Below are 23,396 nucleotides of genomic sequence, written 5' to 3' on the forward strand. Positions count from 1 at the left end.
GTGCAGAACGACTCAGCAGGAGGCCAGCCGTACGAAGCTGCTGGTAATTGGTGGTTACAAGCTGCCCGCTGCCAAGCGGTGCGATGCCGATGGTGCGTTGTGGGGCACGGCCCGACAGGTCGTCGGTGGTGCGATGCCGCTGATAATAGGTCTTTCCGAGCTGCCCGCTGCCAAACGGTGCGATGCCGCTGGTGCGTTGTGGGGCACGTCCCGAACTTGCCACCATTCCTCCCATTCCTCCCGTTCCGCTCTGTATACTCCAACTTCGTCGTCCTCCTCTTCACCTCGCATTCTATCGTGTGAGGCTCCCATTTGCTGGTCCAGCCAACCTTCTCCTCCTCTTAATCACTCTGTGTATGTGCTTCATTGGTCACCTCCAAATCCTTCTCACCATCCCGTACTCTGATTCTTCTTTCTCTTCGTCTTTTCTTCCATCATCTTCTCGGGACAATCCCGCTTCGGGTATGGGCTCTTCTTACCACATGACAATCACCCAGGCCATGTGTGCCGCTTTTATGAGCCTTAGTCAAGAAAGAGACCCTACTCTGCAGCACAGAGTCAGCAAAAAAAGCCTGTTTGAAAGTGGTTGGCTCCTACTTGCACACTCTTGTGAACACTTTGTAGAATCAATCTCTGTAGATGTCAACCAACTGACACGAGCAGGTTTTCCTTCTGGTGTCATCAGTAGTGTTTCAGGACTGCAATACACGCTAAAACAAGCCACAAGCCACAAAATAGCCACAAAACAAGCCACAGAAGAAGCCAAAAAAAAAATGATTGTACTGTACACAGCATCTTACAAAAGGGGAAAAAGATGGTGCAGGAAGTGATTGTGAATGGGGCCTTTTCGGCTTGTAAAATACTTGCCTATCTTTGTCAATGGGTTAATGAAGGCAGCAATAAGAAGCTTCCTTATGCAAAGAAACACTCACAATTTTGTCAAATTGTGTTTAAAGTTGTCCGCGAAATTCTTTTCTTGCATAAACGATGCTATGTAGGCCAGACAGGGAGCATTAACCCTTTGAGGGTTGAATTTTTTTGAAAAAAACTTTCCCTGGTGGTCAAATTAGTTTATTGCGGATTTGGAATGTACAAAATGTCTAAAGTCAGGATTAAATGGTAAAAAATTATCAGGAACAGTATTTTGGGGTCAGCATCACTTAGAACTGAAAAATGTTCAGTAGTATTTCAGAGTGTGGTATTCCTTGAAACACGGGTCTACGCACAGTGCCTTATCGCAGTCTGCACGCGTAAAGCGCATGTCCGAAAATGAGCTGTCTTCTTCCGAAGAAAGACTGTCTTCCGATTCAGACTCGGTGAAAGGAGCAAACTCGAGAGTCAGAAGAGTCATCGCGGTCGGTGTCATCAGAGCGGGCAGTTCGTTGGGCCATATCGCCGCTTTGCCGTGCATCTGAAGAACTCGAAAGCAACCCAGTAAACGAGGAGAGCGAGAATAACTCATGCGCGCCGGTGATAAACAAGCTAATAGCAGCGCCAATATAGATAGAAATCAACTTCCGCCGCCCCCGCAACGGAGTCTCCGATTAGGTTACTTCAGTTCCAAGCAAGGAGGGCAAGAATACCTAGTGAGCGTGGGTAATAAACAAGATAAGAGCAGCGCCAATATAGATCGAAATCAACTTCCGCCGCCCCTGATAGCGAGCTCCGATCAAGTTTCGCGCGCCTCCGATGCGATCACGTGGCGAAATTGAAACCACGAAACGCGTTGACACGTACAGACGCCGTAACGCGCCGAAACCAGAGAGTTCTGTTTTTCACCGCAAGAAGGTAGCACAATCAAATTTCAAACACTTCTTGTAAGTCCCAGGAGGTGGCAGCACCTCCCAGGGAGCATGCATCATTAATATGGCGCGAAATTTCAAACGGATGCTCGAAATCGTACCCGTACGGCAAAGACCTTGCGGGACGGAAAACCACCGCAGTACACGTACGGCAAAAACCCTCAAAGGGTTAAAGGTGTTGTGCCACCAAATTTTAACTCTGTAAAAAGCCTGCTGTAGGCTTCCTCTGCATGCAACGACCCTCAACACGAAGTGCTGGGTACAGCAAGCGCTTAATATATATTTTAATTCGCTTCTAAAAATTACCTAAATGCTCTTCTGGAAATCGGGACCCATCGGTAGCGCCACTAACCATGACGTCAGTGAATTGCCAGCACAGCAAAGTTTGTGACGTCATACAACGTTAGCGACTCGAGCGACGTCAACGTGAACTCCAGTTACCACAGTTTGGTCGCTTGGTCGTATCGACACACTATGCCGATACGAAGGCGACGACGACGCGACGCCGACGAGTCGCCAAAACCTCGGCCAACTGCCGAATTGCCAGACCGCGTTGTCACACTACGCCGACGGCGACACAAACACGTCGGCCGATGGAAAGTCGCCGTAGTGTGACTGACTCGCCGACCGAAGACGCCAACAGAACCGGTCGCCTGACTGGTCGCACGACGCGTCGTCAATCGACCGAGAAGCGAAAACTGTTCCCCGACAACATTCGTGCCGCAATGAACGCGGCTCTATTTTGTTAGTTTCTGGAGGGTAATAAACTCAGTAAGTTCCATGAAGCCCATACAACTCAACACTAGCGCTAATGCGATCCGTATTTTGGCGTTCGACGCTTCGGCCGTGCTCTTCGGCGACGCCGCTACCCCGGAATGCGTGTGCGATCGGCTCGCCTGTAGAAAATATAAGGTCAGTTTCGTGCAGAAGAACAGTTACGTAGGGTAATTTGGGTAATAAGAGATCAGTATCGGCAAAGGTTTTTAACGTAAAACGTAAAACCAAAGTACGGCAAGCACTATCCCTTCAGTGCAAAATCGCAGTCGCAGCCAGGCACACTTATTTTTGCGAGCGCTTTCGCAGAAGAGCAGAGTTGATGGCGATAAGCTGTCGCAGGGGCTTCGCGGAACCTTGCTGCGCAAGCGCTATTTAAGAAATTTGAGTTTACAAGCCAGGAATTCTGTAAACTAGCTAGTAAACACCGACGTACGACTGCAAGGATGGGCCTCCATCTAGTACACCGGCTATATCGCGGTGGGAAACCGTTTGTTCGCTGGCTCAGTGGTCTCGCGCGTTCCGCCCGCACGGTCAACGTTGCGGGTTCGATTCGCGGCGGGGGCACCTCTTTTTTTTTTTTTTTTTTTTTTTTTTTTTTGAGCATTTTTTTTTTTGAGCATTTTTTTTTTTTTGCATTTTCATGGTTTGCATATCCATGGTTTTCATTTGTCTGCATCCGAGGATGCAGACAAAGAATCTGCGTCGGAGCTGTCGCGGCTTGACGTGACGAGTCGGCGTGTTTACTTCCGTGGTGAAGCACGTATGTGGGGGAGCAGACGCCGCAGTAAAGTCGCAACGTACTGCAGCGCCGCCGTGGCAGAGTCTCCTCGCAACACTGTGACGTCACTACTTGAATCGGCGCCCAGAAACCGAAACCGAATCCTGTTCACATGAATCGTGCGATAATAAATTTTTTACTCAGAATATGTGCATGTGAGAGCATGTATCATGCTTTCTAACGAATTATAAAACGTTTGCAACAAAGAATGCACAAGCAACAAATTTGGTGGCACAACACCTTTAATGATTGTCCGTGCGAACATGTGAAAGAGGTGTACCAAACAGTGATCGATCAGCCAGTTGTAAAAAGCATAAGCACAGCTTCACTGCACTCAAATTTAACCTCGGCCAAATTTATTTTCCACATGCAGTACGTAGCACCAAATTTCGCTTCATTAGTTGAGGGTAGCACTTTTAAGAGTTCAGCTCCAGGTGCAGGCAACATTACATACAGTATGATACAACACTTACACGCAGGCACTCTTGAAACACTCCTACAGTTATAGTATAAAAAAAATGGCTTTTGGCTTTCGAGGCGCCTTCTGAGAAGCGTTTTTTGACCTCGAGAATGCGTGACACTTCTTGGCGTTTCAGAATCCTCAGTGACTTGAAGTTGTTTGGCGTTTTGGGCAACACGTTGAACACTCTTGCTGATTAAATGTCTTGTCAGACATTACTTTTGATTTCCTCATATTTATCACGTTTGGCCTGACCCTTTTGGCTCAAGGAAAGAGAAGGAAACGTGCATGCAGAAGGAAAAGTGGCTGTTGCCGCAGCACGGATGCTGACACGCACAAATCACGGAGGCAACTGGCTTCCTCAGTGCGATTGTTTAAAAGCCGTGTAGTACCTTCATTTCATTCACAATCCAAGCGTTGTCCCATCAGGACCACAGTTATCACGATTAGGAGGTGAACTGGGCGTTTGTACAGCCGGTGTTTCACGGAGCGCACCATGTCTCGGTGCAGGTGCTGGTTTCCGAGTCGTCCATGCAGGGCTCGTCTGTGGCCAGTGTGAGCGCAACCGACCTGGACTCGGGGGACAACGGCCGCGTCCAGTACAGCCTGGATGGCGTCTCGGATGGCTTCTACATCGACAGGCACACCGGTAAGCAGGGCACCCTGGTTCAGCTGGGCCCCCACAGCGTACAAGAGTCAGCATGGCAGCACGCGTGGTGTTGGGTTGCACTGACGTTGGGGAGCTTTTGGGATAACTGATGGGGGTTGTGCTGCCATCGGGTCACAGAAATTTCAAGCAGCATGATGTGCTGACTAAAATTTTTGCAGCATTTGGAAAACGTTGTAAATTTTTATTTAGCAATGAGAAGGAGGCAATTTCGAATACTGGAAAAACTTTGGATGATTTGATTGAAGTGCAAAACATTGCGATGCTAGTTAAGAATCCTTTTTATAGATGGCAGCGCAATATGCCACCCTTCATCACAGCGGAGCAAATCAGGTACTAGGGGTGTGCAAATACCGTATAGTAGCTTTGAAATTGACTATTGAATCGAATGAGGAAAAAAGCTGAATATCAAATTGAATTTCGAATATCAAAAACGTTTTTACAAGCCTTGATTTTTCACGTTTTTGTCTGAAAAATGATGCCACTTCACATGTTCAGAAATCATGACGTCGGTTTTAGTGTGTAAGCACTCTCGCGGTTGCTGCTGGGGTTTGGTGGCAGCTACAGCTATGGCTACAGCTACGGCCACGGTTACGGTGACGGCGTCGCAACCGAGTGGGCGAAGGCAGGAGGAAAATGTGGCGAAAGGAAAGGGTGCGGGGGAGGGCAGTATGCTGAGTATGAGGCAGTATGAGGCGCTTCATCAGAGCATCTGGCTTCCGGGAATTGTCAGGGGGGAGAAGGGGGGGGGGCAGCCCCCACCTTCACAATTTCGGCAGATGGTACTACAGTCAAGCCCAGTTATAGCAAACTGCAATATGCGCCACGATTAGTTCAATATATCCAATAGGGCGAAATGGCCGAACCCGCCTATAACAAGTTTTTGTTACAAGTTCGCAATACGCGGGGCCCCCCACCCTCACCACCCCTCGTCCTGCCATCCCTGCATGCAGAAACGAACATAATAAAGTATGCCATTACCATACACAAAACTATCTATTTATTGTAAGCAATAAAGCCACTTTCCGCTGTAACTACCTACTTTCCCAAAAAGCGGTGATTGTTGTTTTTAATTTCGTTTTTGCGGCGTCAACTAGCACAGCATTCTCTACATAAGACATCATTTGCATCAGTTGCAGTCCGTGTACTTCAATATCGAAGCAATATTGGTGGAGCACATTGACTGCCTTCATTAAGCATCGGACGGCTTTCACTCGCGACAGCCTCCACCTCGCGTGCTTCCAGCAGCATTAGCAGCCATGACATCGGCGACAGTGTCTGCATCCCAGGAGCTCACAGTGAAGGCAACGTCGTCGTCGACACTCAGGCAATTCTCGAAGGGCACTCCTTTCAGCCCAACATCGGGAACGTTGGCGAGCTCTTCTCACGGTTCATCAATGCTTCCATCTTGGTCCGGGCTCGCTGACTGGGAGGGTTTAATCATGAGACAGGCGCGTCGGAAACAGTTACGGAAAGTGCAGGGAGCCACGTCGCTCCATGGGAGGCTCAACATCTCCATCGGAGCCAATGAACATCTCAATCGCTGCTTCAAGTCCATGCGTTTTGGCGGCAATTCTAGGCACGCCGTGTTCAATATATCAGATGTGAACTGCGTTATAAGGAATATGTTTCGCATGTATTTTTGTAACTTATCTTTCTTTGTTCAATATATAGCACAATTCGCTCTATCCGAGTTCGTTATAATCGGGCTTGACTTTATTCCGTGCGTAGCCCATGCGAGCCACATGACATTTGTGTGGGAGGTTCAAACGCGATTTGCAACAACATGGTAGCTGGCGGCGGCAACGTGCTGCAAGATAACAGCACAAGAGTGCGCGCCACTGTGCGTTCGCCGATCACACTATCAGTTCCTGAGACACAGCAGATATGCACCATGACCAAGAAGACTGCAGTTCATGCTGCACACAACAAGTAGCTGGCGCTGCGCACATATTTCGCTTTAGGGAGTATAGTAAGCATCAGTGAAATTTTTTTTTGCTATCCAAAGAGTGCACTTTTCAACTGTCATTTGCAGCAGTCCAGTCGCCAAACCACTATGAGGTGATACTTCAGGAATGCGCAGGGGTTGAACAGCTGTGCCATTTGTGCCATTCAGCGCCAAACTTGTTCACCTGCACCGTCCTGTGCCGAACCGCCCCTCTTGCGCCTCAGTCGTTTATCAGTGCCATCCTGCGCCGCAGAGCCCGAATTGAGCCGCAAGATACGACTGCCATGATGCCCCGTGCCTGAAAACTGTGCTGAAGCATCATGTTTTCGATTTCAATGTAGGTATGGTTCGATTTCATCAAGGATACCGTATTTACACGATTGCAAGTCGACTCGAATGTAGGTCGACCCCCAAAAGTTGCATCTCTCTCTCTCTCTCAAAAAAAAAAAAAAATATCAAGTTGATTGATGCTCTTATAAGAGCCGTGCGCTCGTGGTATGCGCGGTAGATGTTAAAAAAGAAAAGCTTTTGTATAAGCACCAGGAATAAACATTCGCTGTGGGTTGAGCGGGAAGAACACATTCGCTGCGAGATGACAACCATCTAAGCAACCGGCAGCGGCCACTGCCGCGCGATACCAGAACAAACAACATGGTGGCTGACGGAAGCGGCCGCGCGCGATTTACTAACCTCCCACTATCGCGTTCGGAAGTGTACTGAACAATGTGATATGATTTGGGCTACGTTAGCGCCGCGCATTGAATCAAGGGATTCGCTAATACTCATTTTGTTTATTAGAGATGAATAAAATGCTTCTTTACACGTTTTTGCACACGATTCTACAGGCGTTTTTGATGATGATTCCGCACGCGCGGCAGCTTCTCGGTTCTACAAGTTCTACGTCGGTATGACGTGTGACGAGCGCGGCACTGGGAGGAGCCTGACTTGCTCCAATGGGGAGGCGCGCTCTTCATGGCAGCAGTTTGATAGCGCTCGGGGCAGCCGGCTGGCGCTGCCAGAGATGTTTAGGCTTACCACGGTGGCAGATATTTGATTGGCGCTTTCCCTAGCGGCGCGGATGACACCTTACAGTGTCGTTTTTGACCACATTATCAACTCCTTTCCTGCACAAACGCCTTCATTTGTGCCTTCAGTGATATCTTAAAGAGCAGTTAGAAGCAGTCGCTGGAGCTACGTGCACCTCTTCGCGGGTGACGTCGGCATGTTGCCGCTGCCGATCGCGTAGGGCGCAGCATGCGGGTGGTATTCGCGGCAGCGTCAGCGCGGTGCATTTTCGCGAGCAGAAAACGCCCTATGCGGTTCACGTTTTAGACCATAACCATGGGAACGAGGGTGCAAGGCTGTCCCTACTTCGTAGCACCCCCGATTTCTCGTGTCTCTTGCCGTTACTAGCGGTAGACGGTTCAATTTCGATTCTAAGTCGACCCCCCAACATTGGATTGTCAAATTTGAAAAAAAGGGTCGACCTACAATCGTGTAAATACGGTATGTGGGCGGCTATGTAAGTTGGATTTTGCTTAGCTGTAAGGCCGCAGGCGCTTGCATCTCTGCCTTCACGTTGGATTTATTTGTGTTGCATTAGCACATTCTTTTTTTGTTGGTGCTGGCTGCTGCGCCACAATCAATTGAAAATGACCAAAATTGAGTGAAATGTTTTTGTGTCGTTTCGCCAACAGATAGAAAACAGAATAATATTCGCATGAAAGGTTGTAGTTTATTGGAGGTGAGCTTCAATTTAGTCGACCATTTTTAATGAGCCTGGCTGGATGTATTGAACAAACAGGGTCTTGGACGCTTTTCCCTCACTTGCTAATTCTCTTCGCCCTTGTCGTGAGGTAATTACTTATTTTCACCTCTGAACTTTGGGCTTTGCCATGTGCAGGGTGGTCCAGCATTAATTGTCTTCTAACACGCTCTCGTTACATAGTGTACGGGGTGCGTTCAACACTGTGACGGGTGAAGACAAATCTGTGTTCTAATTGGCAAGCACTGCAACCACTGTTCGATAAAAAAAAATGAAAGCAAACACCTTGCTCTATGGAGTACCGCTGTGAGTCCGCTTAACGCTGTCGTCTACCGGACACAAAAAGAGCCGTGCTATCTGATCCCTTTCAGCTCTGCGTTATCACCCTTTAAATGGTGAAATGTGGCACACTCGATGGGACCAAAGGTATAACCATGCCAATGTTACTTTTTCTAGTTTGGGTTCTATTATTGTGCTCCTAAAGGCAGCGGCCCTAGGGAAACACTAGTCCTCTCATTTTTGTTTTCTCTCTCTGCTTCTCCCCGGCGCGACTTATTGCGCGCATGCGCGAAAGCAGTCGCCGCTGCTGCCACTGCCACACGGCGAGGCCGACACGCGCCTCATGTAGTGGGAGATTTCTCGTCTGTGCTCTCTCGGACATTATGATGCTGTAAAAGAGATGCCAAGAACACCAGGCCCAATCGCAACAAGAATTCTTTATGAGTGCGATTAGCAAAAGGTGAGAACTTCGTTCGTATGCTGTGAAGCTGAGCTTGGGGCAGGGATCGGAGCTTGGGGCAGCGCCCCTAGTAAAGGTGCGGTTTTCGAGGGACTTGGTGTCATTCTTAGAAAATACGGGCAGGTGCTGTGACCTCGGCACCGCAAACTGTATCATCAACCTTGCTTTCATCTCCATTGCATGAAACCCAAACGTGGCTGGGTGGCAGAACTTTTCACTGGTGACTGCAAGGGTAGCTCTGGGACAGTGACACGCTGTGTTGTCATCTTCTGGATCTTGTCATCTTCACCTCAGAATGTACCCTAGCCTTCCTTGAGAAAAGGAAAAAAAAGAAGAGGGGAGGGTAGATGCACACATATATAAAATAACCTCTTCTAGCCCTGTTTCCGCAAGAAAAGTGAGCAGAGTTTTTGTTCTCAGCACTGCCTCATCACGATTTTGCCAGGGTCCAGGGAAGTGTGAGAGTTCTTGAGGACCTGCATGTTGGAGTCGCACAAGGGCCTTTGACGCGACATCCAAAGAGCGTAGGGGTGAAAGAAAAGTGCGAGCAGATGCATGTGCTCCGGTGTCTCCCGAAGAAGCAAAGGTTCTTTCAGGTGTGCCCATTGCACAGCTGTGCGGTTTGGTCTCATTTTCTAGTCTGCACGCCATGCTTAGTGGCCACGTGTCACAGTGTCATAGTACGCAGCTTGCTCTGAGCATGTTCCAGCTGAAGCCTCCCTTTACACCCCTTGCCACAGGCACCGTGTACAGCAACCAGAGCCTGCTGCTGGGGGCCCCCGTGCAGCTGCTGGTGCGGGCGACGGACAGCGGTCAGCCAGCCCGATCCAGCGTGGTGCCGCTCCGCATTCAGCGGGCTGACATCAACCAGGCGGCCCCCAAGTTCCTCGAGGCGGTCTACAGGTAGGGGCTGCCCTGGTTTCATGGCATTTCCACATGGTGCCTCCTCCTTGGGCACATCGTGCACATTTGGTGCATCACGGGTGCTGATACACTTGGGAACAAGGGGGGACGCGGGGATCAGATTTCGAAAAGTGACCAAAAAATTGTTTTTTCAGAAGTCACATTTTCGGATTGCACGCTTTATATTCTATGCGTTCACAAAGTTTCCCCGCCGCAAACGATCGCGAAGTGCCAAAGAAAAATATTTATATCAGCTGAGGTGGCAAAATATTTCCTCAAAATGACGAAAACACGGCAATTTTCGCAGCGCTGTATCTCCGGAACGACGCTACCGGGCGCCGCCATCTTGGTCGCGTTAGATCGGCCGGCTCTTTAACTTTCGTTTTCCGGTTGCTCCTTTTGTCATCGCTCGCTCACAAACGCACAAACGGCAGAAAGAGAAAGATAGTGAAACGAAGCAACCGATAGATGGTAACACGCGATTGGCTGTCCGGCCGCATTTTTTGACACGGCTCTCCTGATTGGGCGCCGCCATGACAGCAAAAACATGGCCGCCGGGCTGCTGCGCATTTTACGCGCACTGCGCTCCTGATGTTTTCAAGGTTTCCCGGTCGACTCGGTAGCAGTTTACTCGTTTTATCTGTTCCGGTACTGAACAGTGACATTACTGTTATCACGGCGATAATACTACTTGAGATCGTGCGCCAGATAGGGAAGTGCGCGGCTCGAAAGGCGCATCGAAAACGTGCCCGCGACGTCGCCGTGGTCTGTCCTTGAGTGGGAAGCGCGGTGCGTGCGCCTACAATTGCGGTTTGTGAAGCGAACTTTTGTACGCATTGTGAGCATTGCGATGTTATAAAACGCTAAGGTATTGCTGTGTTTCACAGCGTGCTCGCGAGCTTCGGGAATGGAATGACCGAATCGCCAGAAGTTGCGGCGCGCGCTGCATTGGCGCGACGTGTTCGGGCAGCGACCGATAGCGGGATCGATTGCTATTGCACGCGAGTAATAATGATTGATGTACGCGAAGTGAAATTTAATGCGAAAAGCGAAGTGACCAACCATATCAAGGTTGCCTAAATTACGATCGTGGGGAACGCGCGCGTAGGGGATTGTAGGGGGGAGGGGGGGGGTGCAATGAACCGTCACCCAGCTTATTTGAGAAACTTTTGCCGTGGCTCTAAACTAGTTCGTACAACGAAGTCTGGGATTACAAAATAATATGTTCAGTGTTAAATAAATTAGAAAAGACGCCGTAAGGGTGCAGCGTTCACAATTCGATATTTTTATTGGGTTTTATTTTTTCGCAGTGTTTGCAATTCTGTTTATTTTGCAATGATTGATTCTCCTGAAGGTGAAGAGCATGGTATGCCAAAATTAATCAATGTTGTAATTGTGTAAAAAAACTATATTCTGCTTTCAAATAGCTCATGTAATGCTTGTGGTGCCCAAATATAACTTTTTGACACTGAACAGCCTCATGTACTAAGCTGTAGCTTTGGCAATGTTATGAAACCCAGAAATCTGCTGAAAGTCTACTGGAACATTAATATAAAACGAAACCATGCCTTACTCTTCATTTTGGAGACAGCTATGCATTAGGCATACATCTAGTAAAGTTTAGGTACCCTAGTAGCCCATAGCGAACTTTGGTATTACACTAGGTGTAAAACTGGTGCTTCTGCCATCTGAAGGCCTGCACATGAAAACCTTCAATTGGCCAGGAAGGCCTCCCAGATTCACCAAATCAAAGGGCAAAGGTCTTTGAGGTTGTCCCCAAGCAAGGACAGCAAGGACTATGCTGCTGGTACAGTTTGAAAAATCGTAGAGTCTTCGTAAACTTCAAGAGCCGTTTTCTCAGAAGTGCGTTTCACGAGTTCTTCGTTGCTCGTGGAAAGGATAGCATGGCAACCACTGGACGGATTTTGACACTGTTAGTTTTATTTCAATCCTTGAAGAGTTCTGCAGGGTATGACATTCTCGGATTTTCATTTTAGGGGCTAGATATTTTTTTAAGTGACATTTACGGCAAAGTCAGCTGTATACTACTGGGTACAGGTGAAAATAATGTTCTCTGCAAAAAAAATGAAGGGTGTAAAAAAAATTCGAAGAATGTCATACCCTGTAGTGTTCTTTTGACTACAATTCAAAAGTATTCTGAACTTCCTACCATATGTCAATACCTTGCTAGGCTTTCCACGAGCGGGCAACATGTACGCCTCTGTAACACAAAAACTAATAAAGGTATCGTTCTTAAATTTCAAAATTCACCATTTGGAGTGTTTTCCAATGCGCCTACCAAATTTCATTACTCTATGTCAAAAAATAAAAAAGTTTGCTCCGATCCCCACCTCCCCCCTTAAGGGGGGATGTGGGTCTTGGAATGGTCGGAAATCGCGAAAAAATGCATTTTGGGAAAAACGCATTTTTGAGCTCTTCATACCTTCAAGCACCTACTCTAAAAGTTTCACTGCTGTATTTGATGGGAAGGAATCTCAAAATCGACTTTGAAAATGCAGCGGGAGTCGCAAAATGCCGAAAATCGGGCTAAAAAAGCTTGAATTCAGCGCGCATGCCACACTCGAAGCAGGCTGCCAGTGGTGACCATCTTGCGCTCGCTGTGTAGCTTATTTTTTGGTGTATATTTTGTGCTATCTCAAAATGTTGTCACATGAGGAGAACAAGCATTACTGCCGATTTCCCGAAGGTCGTTTCTGAGCCACTGATTGGCAGGAGCATGTGCATTTGAGGTGAGGCCCTGTTCCGCGTCTCTGATTGTCTGGCGCGGTTGAGCCATCAGTTACTTATTTATTATTTTTGTTTTGTTTTGTTTGGGAGAACGAGCAAGTCGCGACACCGAAGACAGTTCCAAACCACTTAAGCAATGCATCCCTTCATGCCCAACAGCGAAGGAAATCGGTTTGCCATTGCTCAGGCAGCAACAGTAGAAGCTCCATTGGGCATCAAAGGTGGAAGGGAGGGGACCCTGCATTTTTATCTCGTAAGACCCATCTTGGTCGCTTTCTTAGTCGTGGATTGGTGACATGGCTTTCTGGCAAAATCTGAACTACTCGCAAGATTCCGGCCGTGGAACCAATATGACCTGTGGTGGCAGCTTCCGCCCGTCTGCCGTCACGGCTGGCATCACTGCTTTTCTGCACCAGTCGTTCATATTGCACACTGCAAGTGCCTGTCTGCTCCACAGTTGTGTTGCTTGGCATGTCAAACGTGGCATTTGGTCCACATTCCCAATCTGCGACAGCAAGGAGTTATTCTTCTGCTGAATTCTCATGAAAGGGTGGAAATGCATGATTTTGACCTAGTGTTCTTTGGGCAGGTGTTCGCAGAGCATTGTCCACCTCCTCAAAGAAAAGCCGTTGCGTCGCATGAAATGCGTGGCCCACCCGTTAGTGGCCCGAAATTGTCAAGACGCCCTGCCTGATTGCGAAACAGCTGCATCTGTATGGCGCACCCATCTGCAGGTAGCACCCTCCCGCACTCCAAGAGAAGCATCTCATTTGAGGGAAACTTGCCCGTGTGTGGGCCACGGAAGGCCTGATGCTGAAGTGCCTGCTTGTGGCGCAGTTGCCCAGCTCCATAGCATATTCAACAGCTTTCAGCTTGAAAGCGACTGGGTCACTGGCATACCGCCCCATGGTGAAGCAGCACCGAAACAAGCAAAAAGAAACCAATCAAAAACTCCTGCTGAAAATGCGCCCACGGTAACTGCTCAGACTGACTGCTGCTGCTACAACGGTGACATAGTGACCGTGGGCCGTGCGAACGCCGCCCAGCAGCGCACATGCGAAACCGGCTAACAATAGCGTGAGAAGCCTTTGAGAGATGTCGCTAGGCTGCCTTGTGGGTTTCATGAGCAGATGACTTTTAATGGTGTAATTTTGGGGGCGCGACGATTATGTGAAGAAACAACCAGTCCAAGTTTTGGTGGCTCACATTAGGGGTGCGAGCATTACGCGAGTAAATGCGGCACTACTTTTGTGGAAAAGTGCCATATTACAAACCCTGAAACGAATTGCGCATCCGCAAATTTTGTCAGCCAACTGTAGGCCTGTTCTTTGCGTGCCAATCCATCGTCTGCTGAGGGGGTCTGTGTGGCTGGTGCAGAGCCAGCATCGCGGACGACACGCCCCCGGGCTCGACGCTGGTGCGGGTGTCGGCCAGCGACCAGGACGGCCAGGTGGAGTACCGGCTGCTGGACACGGGCGGCGGCCGCTTCGCCCTCAGCCGGGGCGCCCTCGTGCTGGTGCGCCCCGTGGAGCCCCAGGCTCGCTACGCACTGAGGGTGCTGGCCGCCGACCGGGGGCGTCCCCCGCGCAACGCCACCGCCCAGGTGCTCGTCACCGTGCAGGGCCCGCCTGCCTTCGCCAAGGGCCACTATGAGCTGGCCGTCTCCGAAGCGGTCCCCGTGGGGCACACGCTGCTGCGGCCGGGGCCCCCGCGCTACGCCATCAGCTCGGGTGACCCCCTGGGCTGCTTCCGCGTGGACGCAGCCGGCGCCTTGGTGGTGGCTGCGCCGCTCGACTACGAGCTGCTGCCCCAGGTGCGGCTGGTGGTGCGGGAGGGGCGCGCCCTGGCCACGGTGCTGGTGCAGCTGCAGGACGCCAACGACCACGCACCCCGGTTCCCGCTGGCCGAGTATGCGGCCGCCATCGAAGAGGGTGCACCTGCGGGCAGTGCACTGCTCGTGGCACGCGCCGTCGACGCAGATCGGGGCCCCTTTGGCCAGCTCAACTACTCGCTCGTGGACGGGATGCAGCTTGCCTCGGTGGACGTCGCCACGGGGGCCCTCGCATCGGCCACCGTGTTTGACTATGAGGCCCAGCCTCACCTGCAGTTGACTGTGCGGGCCACCGATGCGGGTGGCCGCTGGGCCACGGCGCGTGTGCACGTCCACGTGCTCAGCAGGGACGAGTTTGCGCCGGCCTTTGAGCAGGAAGACTATCGGTTCACTCTGCCCCCCAGTGCCCCCGTGGGTTATGTGCTGGGCCGCGTGCGTGCCCACGACCGCGATGGTGGCCCGGACGGCCGCGTGCTGTACCAGGTGCGCGGTGGTGGCAGCAGCTTTGTGCGTGTCAACGCTTCGTCCGGCGTGCTGTCCGTCCGCAGCCCGTGGCCTGAGGGCGGCGGCGGCCGCCTTGAGGTGGTGGCGAGCTCGGGGCGGCGGGGCTCCCTGTGGGCGCGTGCGGGCGTGTCCCTGGAGGTGGGAGCCCCCTCGCCTCTTGCGGCGCCCCTGCTGCCGGCCTGGGCCCTGGTGCTGCTGCTGCTGGCCCTCGGGGCGGTGGCCGCCCTGGCCGCGGCCGTGGCCCTGCTGCGGGGCCGGCTGCGGCGCGGCCCCAAGCGGCCCGCCGAGCCCAGCCTGGACACGTCCTTCGACACGGTGGACCTGCGCCGGGACTCCTTCCCCAGCTACTTCGAGAGGCCCGACGACGCGGCGGCCGCCATGCACACGTCGGAGGTGTCCGAGCAGTCCAGCGGCCGGGGCTCGGCCGAGGACGAGGACGAGGAGATCCGCATGATCAACGAGGGGGGTCCACAGAACGACAGCGGATCGGACCTGTCAGTGCGCAACACGCACGAATACCTAGCCCGGCTGGGCATCGATCCCGCGGCACCCATCGACTCGTGGGCCCGGGCCGCACCCCCCGCAGAAGACGAGGACCTCTCGAGCCTGCTCTACGCCAAGCTGGACGAGCCGGCTGAGAGCTCCATGACCGGCTCACTCAGCTCCATCGTGCACAGCGAGGAGGAGCTGGCGGGCTCCTACAACTGGGACTACCTGCTCGACTGGGGGCCCCAGTACCAGCCACTGGCACACGTCTTCGCCGAGATCGCGCGGCTCAAGGATGACGTGCGGGGGCCTCCCCGCTCACCCGTGGGCGGGGGTGACGGCTACGCGGCCGCCCTGTCGCCGTCCTTTTCACCCGCACTGCTGCCCCTCGCCTCGCGGTCGCCCTCGCCACCAGGCCTGCGCCCCGACTCCTAGGGTCTCTCTGCAGAAGCGCGAATCGATCGGCCCCCCTTGCACGCACGTCAACTCTGTTCTACCACAAGTGCGATGCAAACAGGTGGTAGGTTGGGCTGGCGTATTTTGCTGGCACGGAAGCCTAACAGTGCACATTAGAGGGCGTGTCATCGCAAGAGGTTTCCCCGACATGCTGTGAAGAGGAGGTGATTGTGTTCAAAACATTTTTCTCCCATAAAAGAAAACTCATCCCAGGCTGTCTGTGCTGACCTTGGGCACTTGCGTTACACAGGGCAGCACCTGGCTGATTTGGTGTTTTCTCAGTTGTAGGCACAGAGCTTCAAGGCCTGCATTACACCCTTTTGGGGGCAAACAGTATACAGATATATACATCTTGTTTTAATTTAATGGGTGTGGGGGCACCGATTAACCGGTGACCCAAGTGCTGAGCAGTTGATGTTTACTGGTTCTGAGATCCTCATTTTGTGAAAGTCTTGCGCAGTGTCATACCAGGGGCAGTATTCTGACTTGCATTCATTTAAAAAATGCCTGTTCTATGCTGGTTTCAAGTCAGGGCGAAGTCCTGCAGGGCCTTTGACGTGCTCAGAAACTGTGCCTTGCCTGTTTTGCATCACATTTGTGCGTCATCTGTCTTTGGCCAACCGGTGCTCGCCCTAGCACTCACAACTCCGCCCCAGGGCTCCTGCAGCAACACAATAGAGTGCAAAGTGTGCAATTTGTATAGGCAAGTCAGTTGCTCTTATATCTACTCAGCCCATTTAGACATCGACCCCTACAATCAACTTTGCAGAAGGCAATGAAAGCTCTTCTGCGTTTCATGAAGGACTCGCGCTTGGATGAAAGACTATAGTGCCCACAAAGGGACTAAAGTGTGTGCGCGGCCCCACTCCTATCCCCTCTTTTTCGCCTGCCCTCTCTTTCATCCCCTGCACACCCCTTCCCCAGTGCCGAGTGGCAATCCAAGCTCTAAGCCTGGATAACCTCTCAACCTTTCCGTTCGTTTTTCTCCTCCTCCTCCTCCTCCTCAAATACCACTCCCACTGCTAAATATGCCTCTCCAGCCAAGCACAGTCTCTGCAAAAGAGGATGTGACATCCCCTGAATCCAATCTTCTCCTATTGCACTGCTGGACCAAGAAATTAACACAAGCTGTGCATGGCCACTGGCATTCATGGCTAGTTGGCAAGACGTTCTCTATCACTGCCATTGTGCGTCCACAACATTATCAGCTATTGTGATTTTGGCATCATTTTTGTGCACGACGCCCTCATGTCACATTGAAATGGTGTTTCACTGGTGTGCGCCTCCTTGTAAATAGTAATGCTGGCCATTCCCCACTTGTTAATAACACTAAGAGGCACGCTCAGTGAGGAGCCGATGAGTTTTGTTGCGGCTGAAGCAGCCCAGTTTCCGTTGTGCCAACCGTTATGTGGATGCTGTCTGTGGCATGTCGGCCAGATGTCTCTGTGCTTTCACATGCTGCAGTGCAAAGAGTGCCAGTTTTCTCTGTACAGACTCCGAGATGCTGTGTAAATAGGTGTTGATTCGCAGGCCGCTTGAAACTACCTCATTTATGCGGCTGGTGTGCCGTCCGTGCTGCACTGAAAATAAAGTGTCATTTTTTCAGTCAGCCAGGCTTTGTGGGTGACTGAAACAGGGGTCAAGTAATGCTACGTTTAATTGAAAGATTGGACCATTCTGAAAGCCTGGGAACAGGGACACCAACACCACACTCCTCTCTTTTGTGTCTGGTTCTTCTTGTTCTCTGTGAGAGGCACAGACGCACGGACTGCCTTACCCTTCTTTGTGTGTGTACATTTTTATTCCCCCCCCCCCCTTTTTTTCAGTAACTTTTGAAAGCATGCTTTCATGGACTCGCAGCGCTCCCTACAAGCCCTTCTAGGGCTAGTGCGCTGCTCCTTCAGCCGGCAGTGGCAAATTTTGCTTGTTTTGGAACAGCAAGATCAGCCACCGCCAACGGCCCAGGTATCGCAAAATGGCACCTTTGTGGACGGGGAAAAAAAAATTGCATGCTTTTGTTTGCGGATGCCTTGACAGTTACAAAAACGTGGTTGGAATAGTCAAACCCGGTTCCATCAAACTCGCAAAAAAACAAAACAAAAAAAAAAACACCTATTAGTTTAATATAGCGGATAATTCATATAAGCAAGCTAAGGAATTGGAAGTCATAAAAGCACATTGTACTTTTGCACGATATAGACCTGTATCTTCTGCTTGAACAACTCGCTTCCCGAGACAGTACGCGATTCTCCACATTGTGTGAAGAATCTGAGCAGCTGAGGCCGCAACCTTTCACATTTGCGAAGAAGCACCGGACTAGTGCGAGTGCACCAAGTGCTTCGGAGGTTGTGGGCAAAGGATCACCGTTGCTTTCCTCGTTTTGTGCTCGCTTTCACTTGCGTTCGGTATATGTCAACAATGTAGCCTTCCAAACTCTCCCATGGTGGCGACACCGTCATCCACACTCACAAACTCGCCGACCATCGATCCGGCTACGGTGTCCAGAAGTTCAGACAGCTCGCTCCACACTTTGGCAACACCTGTGGTGGCTCCGTTGCACTTCTCAGGAATTTCATTCATCGCTGACACGCACAAGCCCGCAGATTTGATGCAATTTCGAGCGGTTTCTGTGGCGAAATCTGCGCAGAACCTACTTCGAGAAGGTGCTCTCGGGAATCTTGTGCATGTCGGGGACATCCAGAACCAAGTTCAATTTGATTTACGATTGCGATCATCACGGCAAAAGGCAAATTCTGCCGCTTTGCGCTAGCTAGAGCCACTAAATGAGCCTTTATTTAGTGGTGCTAGCATTAGCCACTATAGCTACCCTTCAGAAGAAAGCCCACAAAGTACAAACGCAACAAGTAAAAAAAAAAACATGGCAGGTGGGCCGGGGGGTTGATCGCTCACCCTACACGGCGCGGTAGTGCAGTTACTGTCATGATAGGGAGAGCGAGGGTAACAAGAAGGAGGAGCCGTTCGCTGCCCATGAGTGGCCGGGCTATAACAACTTTTAGGGGTGTGCCGGCGGAATTTTTCCTCCGCCCTGAGGGAAAGCCAACTTGGGGTGGCAGGGGGGGAGTGGCACGTCTGTGTTATTTGGGGCAGGGCTGGGCAGAGATACTTCAAAATGTATTCTGGAATACAAGTATCGCGATACATGCGTTGCACACCTAAAATACAGATACTAAGATACATTTAAGCTTGACGCAACAGGATATTTCAGAGATATTTTTCCAGACACAGAAAAAAATGTATTCCAAAATACAGATAAAAGATACAGATACCGAATACATTCTTTTTATAGTTTGACAACGTCATGTCATAATGTATTTTTATGAAGTGTTAGGTTTTTCGGAACCAATACATGCACAAAATCGAATCGCTAATACAATTGAACCTGGAAGAGAATTATAACTTCACTTGCCACACAAAAAACATTAGTTGCACTTAAGCAAATGCAGCTTCGCAAACAAGCTGCCTTCCAGACAACGTGTATTTTGTCTGAGAAAGAGGCTCGCAAATGAAGAAAATAAAAGTGTCTGCAGCTACAGAAGATCACAAGTTTGGGCTATAACGAACAAACACCGCCTTCATGGCTGGAAAGTCCTGCACATGGCGAAATCATTCTTTGGGTCGTCAAGGTATCGAAAGATTTCTGCCCGAGCATGCGTCTGCTCTGACCGTCCTGATGCCGGGAAGTCATCTTAAAAGTCATATAGAAGCCGTGGTTCATCGTGGCTGATGACACATCGTCGCATGGGTCATTATGGTGCCGTCCATAAATTTCTGTAGCCCACAAGAGCAAGCTTTCAAAATCTGAAGCCCTTGCAACCTCATTTGAGGCCCACCAAATATTGAAGCATGGGTGCTAGCACGATGTAATTACTGCCTTTTCATTTTCCATCCTTAAGAGCCCAGAAAACCACTTCTGCAATCCCGAGAAGCAGCTGTCCAGTATGACTACAGTGGCTATGACTAATCCGTGCCGTCCCTTTCCTATCATCGCAATCACATTCTTTTGTACTGTGCCTGACTGAGCGCTTTGGTGAGCCTAATTGCTCGCTCTCCTTTGTGTGACTGCCCGAACGAAAAAGGGCCAGAACACACGCATGTGCCTTGTGGGGGCAATTGTCTACCATGCTGCATCATCAGCGCCGCGTCCGGCATTTCAAGCTAACACTGCCGTCAACAGAAGGAAGCCAAGAGATGTAAAACTGTGAGGGAGAGTATCGGAGAGCAGCAGGCAGTATGGCTCCAACTGAACAAAAAAAATGCCGACGACTTCTGCGCCAAATGTAATGAGATACTCGTACATGCTAGAGCATCGCAATATATTCAATTCGCAGCAAAAGTACTTCACTTCTGAGATACAAATACGTTTTTCAAATGTATTTTAATACTTAAATACAAATACTCAAAAGTATCTGAGATACTATCACGATATCCTAGCAGTATTGCGATACTGCCCAGCCAATTTGGGGTTAGATATGTCGGCAGTTCCTAGTATTTTTGTTCGATATAAGCATACTTTTTGCTACACACTCCCGAAGCTGCGGCTTCTCCTGGTGCCGTACGTGTATTCACCCTCGCAGTCTGGTTGGAGATTGAGCACCTCAAGTGACAGCTCTTGCTGTCTGAGGCAGGGGCGTAGCCAGGAATTTTTTCGGGGGGAGGGGCCTGCGGTCGACCAAAAGATGGGAGGGGGAAATATGCAGGCAAGGCTTCTTCCACGTTGTTTTTCCAACAAAGCTTGAAATAACTGACTTCAACATGTGATTTATGTATGCTGAATGCTAACAGTAAGGAGCTTAAGGAGCACCTTAAGGAGCTTAGATGATGATGATGACCTAAATTCCCGTTCGCTGGTCTATGGATAGGCCACGGGCGATTCATTCGTCCGTAGAGTGGGCAGTTATGCGGGCGCACACTCGTGAGCGTGATCATGAGTGTGCTCGTGAGTGGGGCGCGGTCCCCGAAGTTCGTCAGGTGGAAGTGGAGGCTAACACTGGGTGTTTAATATCAAGATTTGCGTGTTTTAGATTTTCCTTTAGGATCGCGCCACCATCGAGCGGCCAAGCATGCCACCGGCCTACGGTTTCGTTTCAGAGCCATGAAAATCAACATTTCGCACTCTTCTCTCCCTTGTTGGCTGTTTCATGCTACGACAATGGCCCGCACGACTGACTTGCCAACCCTTTGGGTTTTAAGCTTTACATTCATTGTTATCAAGCACAGACTGGGCTGCCTTTTATCTACGCCGACAATAACGAAACTGGCATGGAAGGTCTGCTAAAGCTGGTGTTCTGTCTGCTTCATTTGAAAGAGTATATAGCTTTCCCGCGATAACCTTTGAATAGCACTAGACCGTACGTGTGGCACGCTCGTATAATATGCTGGTGAAGCTAGCAAACATGCATCTTCGTCCTTAAGTAATCGCCTTTTTGTTTTTTTGTGCAAGTAACGTGAATAGTAAACTTGCGCTTAGCGGAACACCTTATTACACTGCTGTTGAATGTTGAGCTTGTTGCACAATTCTTAAATTTCATTATATTTCTAGCCGTTAAATCGAACAGACATGGCTTCAGTAAAATTCCGGTTAAGAAAATACAGAATGCTGATTTTAACCAAGAGGGAGGTCAAGGAAACAATAGAATAGGGCCAAAAAGACAAAGCTCCGTGATAAAGAGAATTGTACAGTTTTGTTGATGTGGAGGAAATACAAGATGGGCAGAGCAATGCTTTTCATACAGCAGAAATTATATTGGAACTGTAATAGTCAATGAAATGCGATGTCGGTAAAAAAATAAAGATGTCGAGCATTGACAGTTGACTGAACAAAATACAGTGACATGCTCTGTCATGTTATTACACTTTGTACCAGTGTGAAGATACGGAATGACACACTAAAGTCCAGACCACATACATGCCTGTATGAGGCTTTTCCTGCTGTTCTGCCATTTCCCGGCCGGGCTATTCCGCCAGCGAAACGACGGGACTGCCTTGATCGGCTTGCGACAGATTCCCAGTGCAGCTTGGTGTATCCGGCGCGAAATGCAGCCAGGCTGTATATGTTGACATGTACAGCATCTGGAGCGGGCACAGGGATCAGACGTTGACGTAGCCCTTGTTTTCAGCTTTATATGAACATCATCATCACCACCTATCTACGCCGCCTGCAGGGCAAAGGCCTCTCCCATTATTCTCCAATTACCTCGGTCCTGTGCCAACTGTGACCAATTTATCCCCGCAAACTTCTTGATCTCATCTGCCCATCTAACTTTCTGCCGCCCCCTGCAACGCTTGCCTTCTCTAGGGATCCACTCTGTTACCCTTAATGGCCAGCGGTTATCTTGCCGTCGCATTACATGCCCTGCCCACGTCCATTTCTTCTTTTTAATTTCTACTAATATGTCTTTAACACCAGTTTGCTCCCTGACCCACTCCGCTCTCTTCTTGTCCCTTAATGTTACACCTATCATTTTCCGCTCCATTGCCCGTTGAGTAGTTCTCAATTTAAGTTGAACGAGCCTCCAAGTTTCTGCCCCGTAGGTGAGTGCCGGTAAGATGCAGCTGTCATACACTTTCCTCTTCAGCGACAATGGTAGGCTGCTATTCATTATCTGAGAATGTCTGCCATATGCACCCCACCCCATTCTGATCCTTCTAATTATCTCTGCCTCATGGTTGGGATCTGGGGTCACAACTTGGCCTAAGTAGATATATTCGGTTACCACTTCCACTGCCTCGCCACCTATCTCAAACCGCTGTGCTGTCCCGAGGTTATTGATCATTACCTTAGTTTTCTGCATATTAATTTTCAGGCCCACGGTTCTACTCTGTTCGCCCAGTGCGAAAAGCATGCTTTGCAATTCGTCCCCCGAGTTACTTAGCAAGGCAACGTCATCAGCAAATCTGAGGTTACTGAGGTATTCTCCATTCACCCTTACTCCCACCTGTTCCCAATCCAACGTTCTGAATACTTCTTGTAAACATGCTGTGAATAACATTGGAGAGATTGTGTCTCCTTGTCTGACACCCGTGCTTATAGGTATTTTACTGCTCTAGGATGATGGTAGCTGTAGACCCATTGTAGATATCCTCCAGTATTCTTACATAATGCTCATCTATCCCCTGGTTCCGTAATGCCTGAATGACTGCTAGGGTTTCGACCGAGTCAAATGCTTTCTCATAATCTATGAAGGCTATATATAGGGGTTCAGTATACTCAGCGCATTTCTCTATCCCCTGATTGATCGTGTGAATATGGTCCATTGTTGAATAACCTTTACGGAACCCTGCTTGGCAGCATTTCGGCTGGCGTACCCGCAAATTTTCCCGCCGTTTTTTCGCGAGGCTACCATGGTTGCCAGACCAGGACTGTCCTCCCCTTTACGGACTGCCTTTACGTGCCCCATGCGTTTGTAGTACGTCCCCTAGGGGTGAAGCGAAAAAAAAAAAGAACGAACCTGGGCCCGAGCCGCGAGCGCGCAGGGGTTTGAAACCAGAGCGGGCTGACAGATCCGCGGCCT

General features: G+C 50.0%; 1 protein-coding gene across 1 annotated transcript in view; it reads left to right on the forward strand.

Annotated features, from left to right (window-relative positions):
* Ds (dachsous cadherin-related 1) overlaps window positions 1-17,473 on the forward strand; it is a 53,465-nt gene extending 35,992 nt beyond the window's left edge. The window contains exons 17-19 of the mRNA XM_077702945.1: window positions 4,328-4,466; window positions 9,677-9,839; window positions 13,965-17,473. Of these exons, the coding sequence (XP_077559071.1) occupies window positions 4,328-4,466; window positions 9,677-9,839; window positions 13,965-15,843 (2,181 nt within the window). The 3' untranslated portion in view covers window positions 15,844-17,473. The remainder of the gene's footprint in view (window positions 1-4,327; window positions 4,467-9,676; window positions 9,840-13,964) is intronic.
* The last annotated feature ends 5,923 nt before the right edge of the window (window positions 17,474-23,396 follow it).

This window comes from Haemaphysalis longicornis, unplaced genomic scaffold, assembly GCF_048455015.1.
Source record: "Haemaphysalis longicornis isolate Haplotype H1 unplaced genomic scaffold, Haemaphysalis longicornis Haplotype H1 scaffold_3, whole genome shotgun sequence".
NCBI classification, from domain to species: Eukaryota; Metazoa; Arthropoda; class Arachnida; order Ixodida; family Ixodidae; genus Haemaphysalis; species Haemaphysalis longicornis.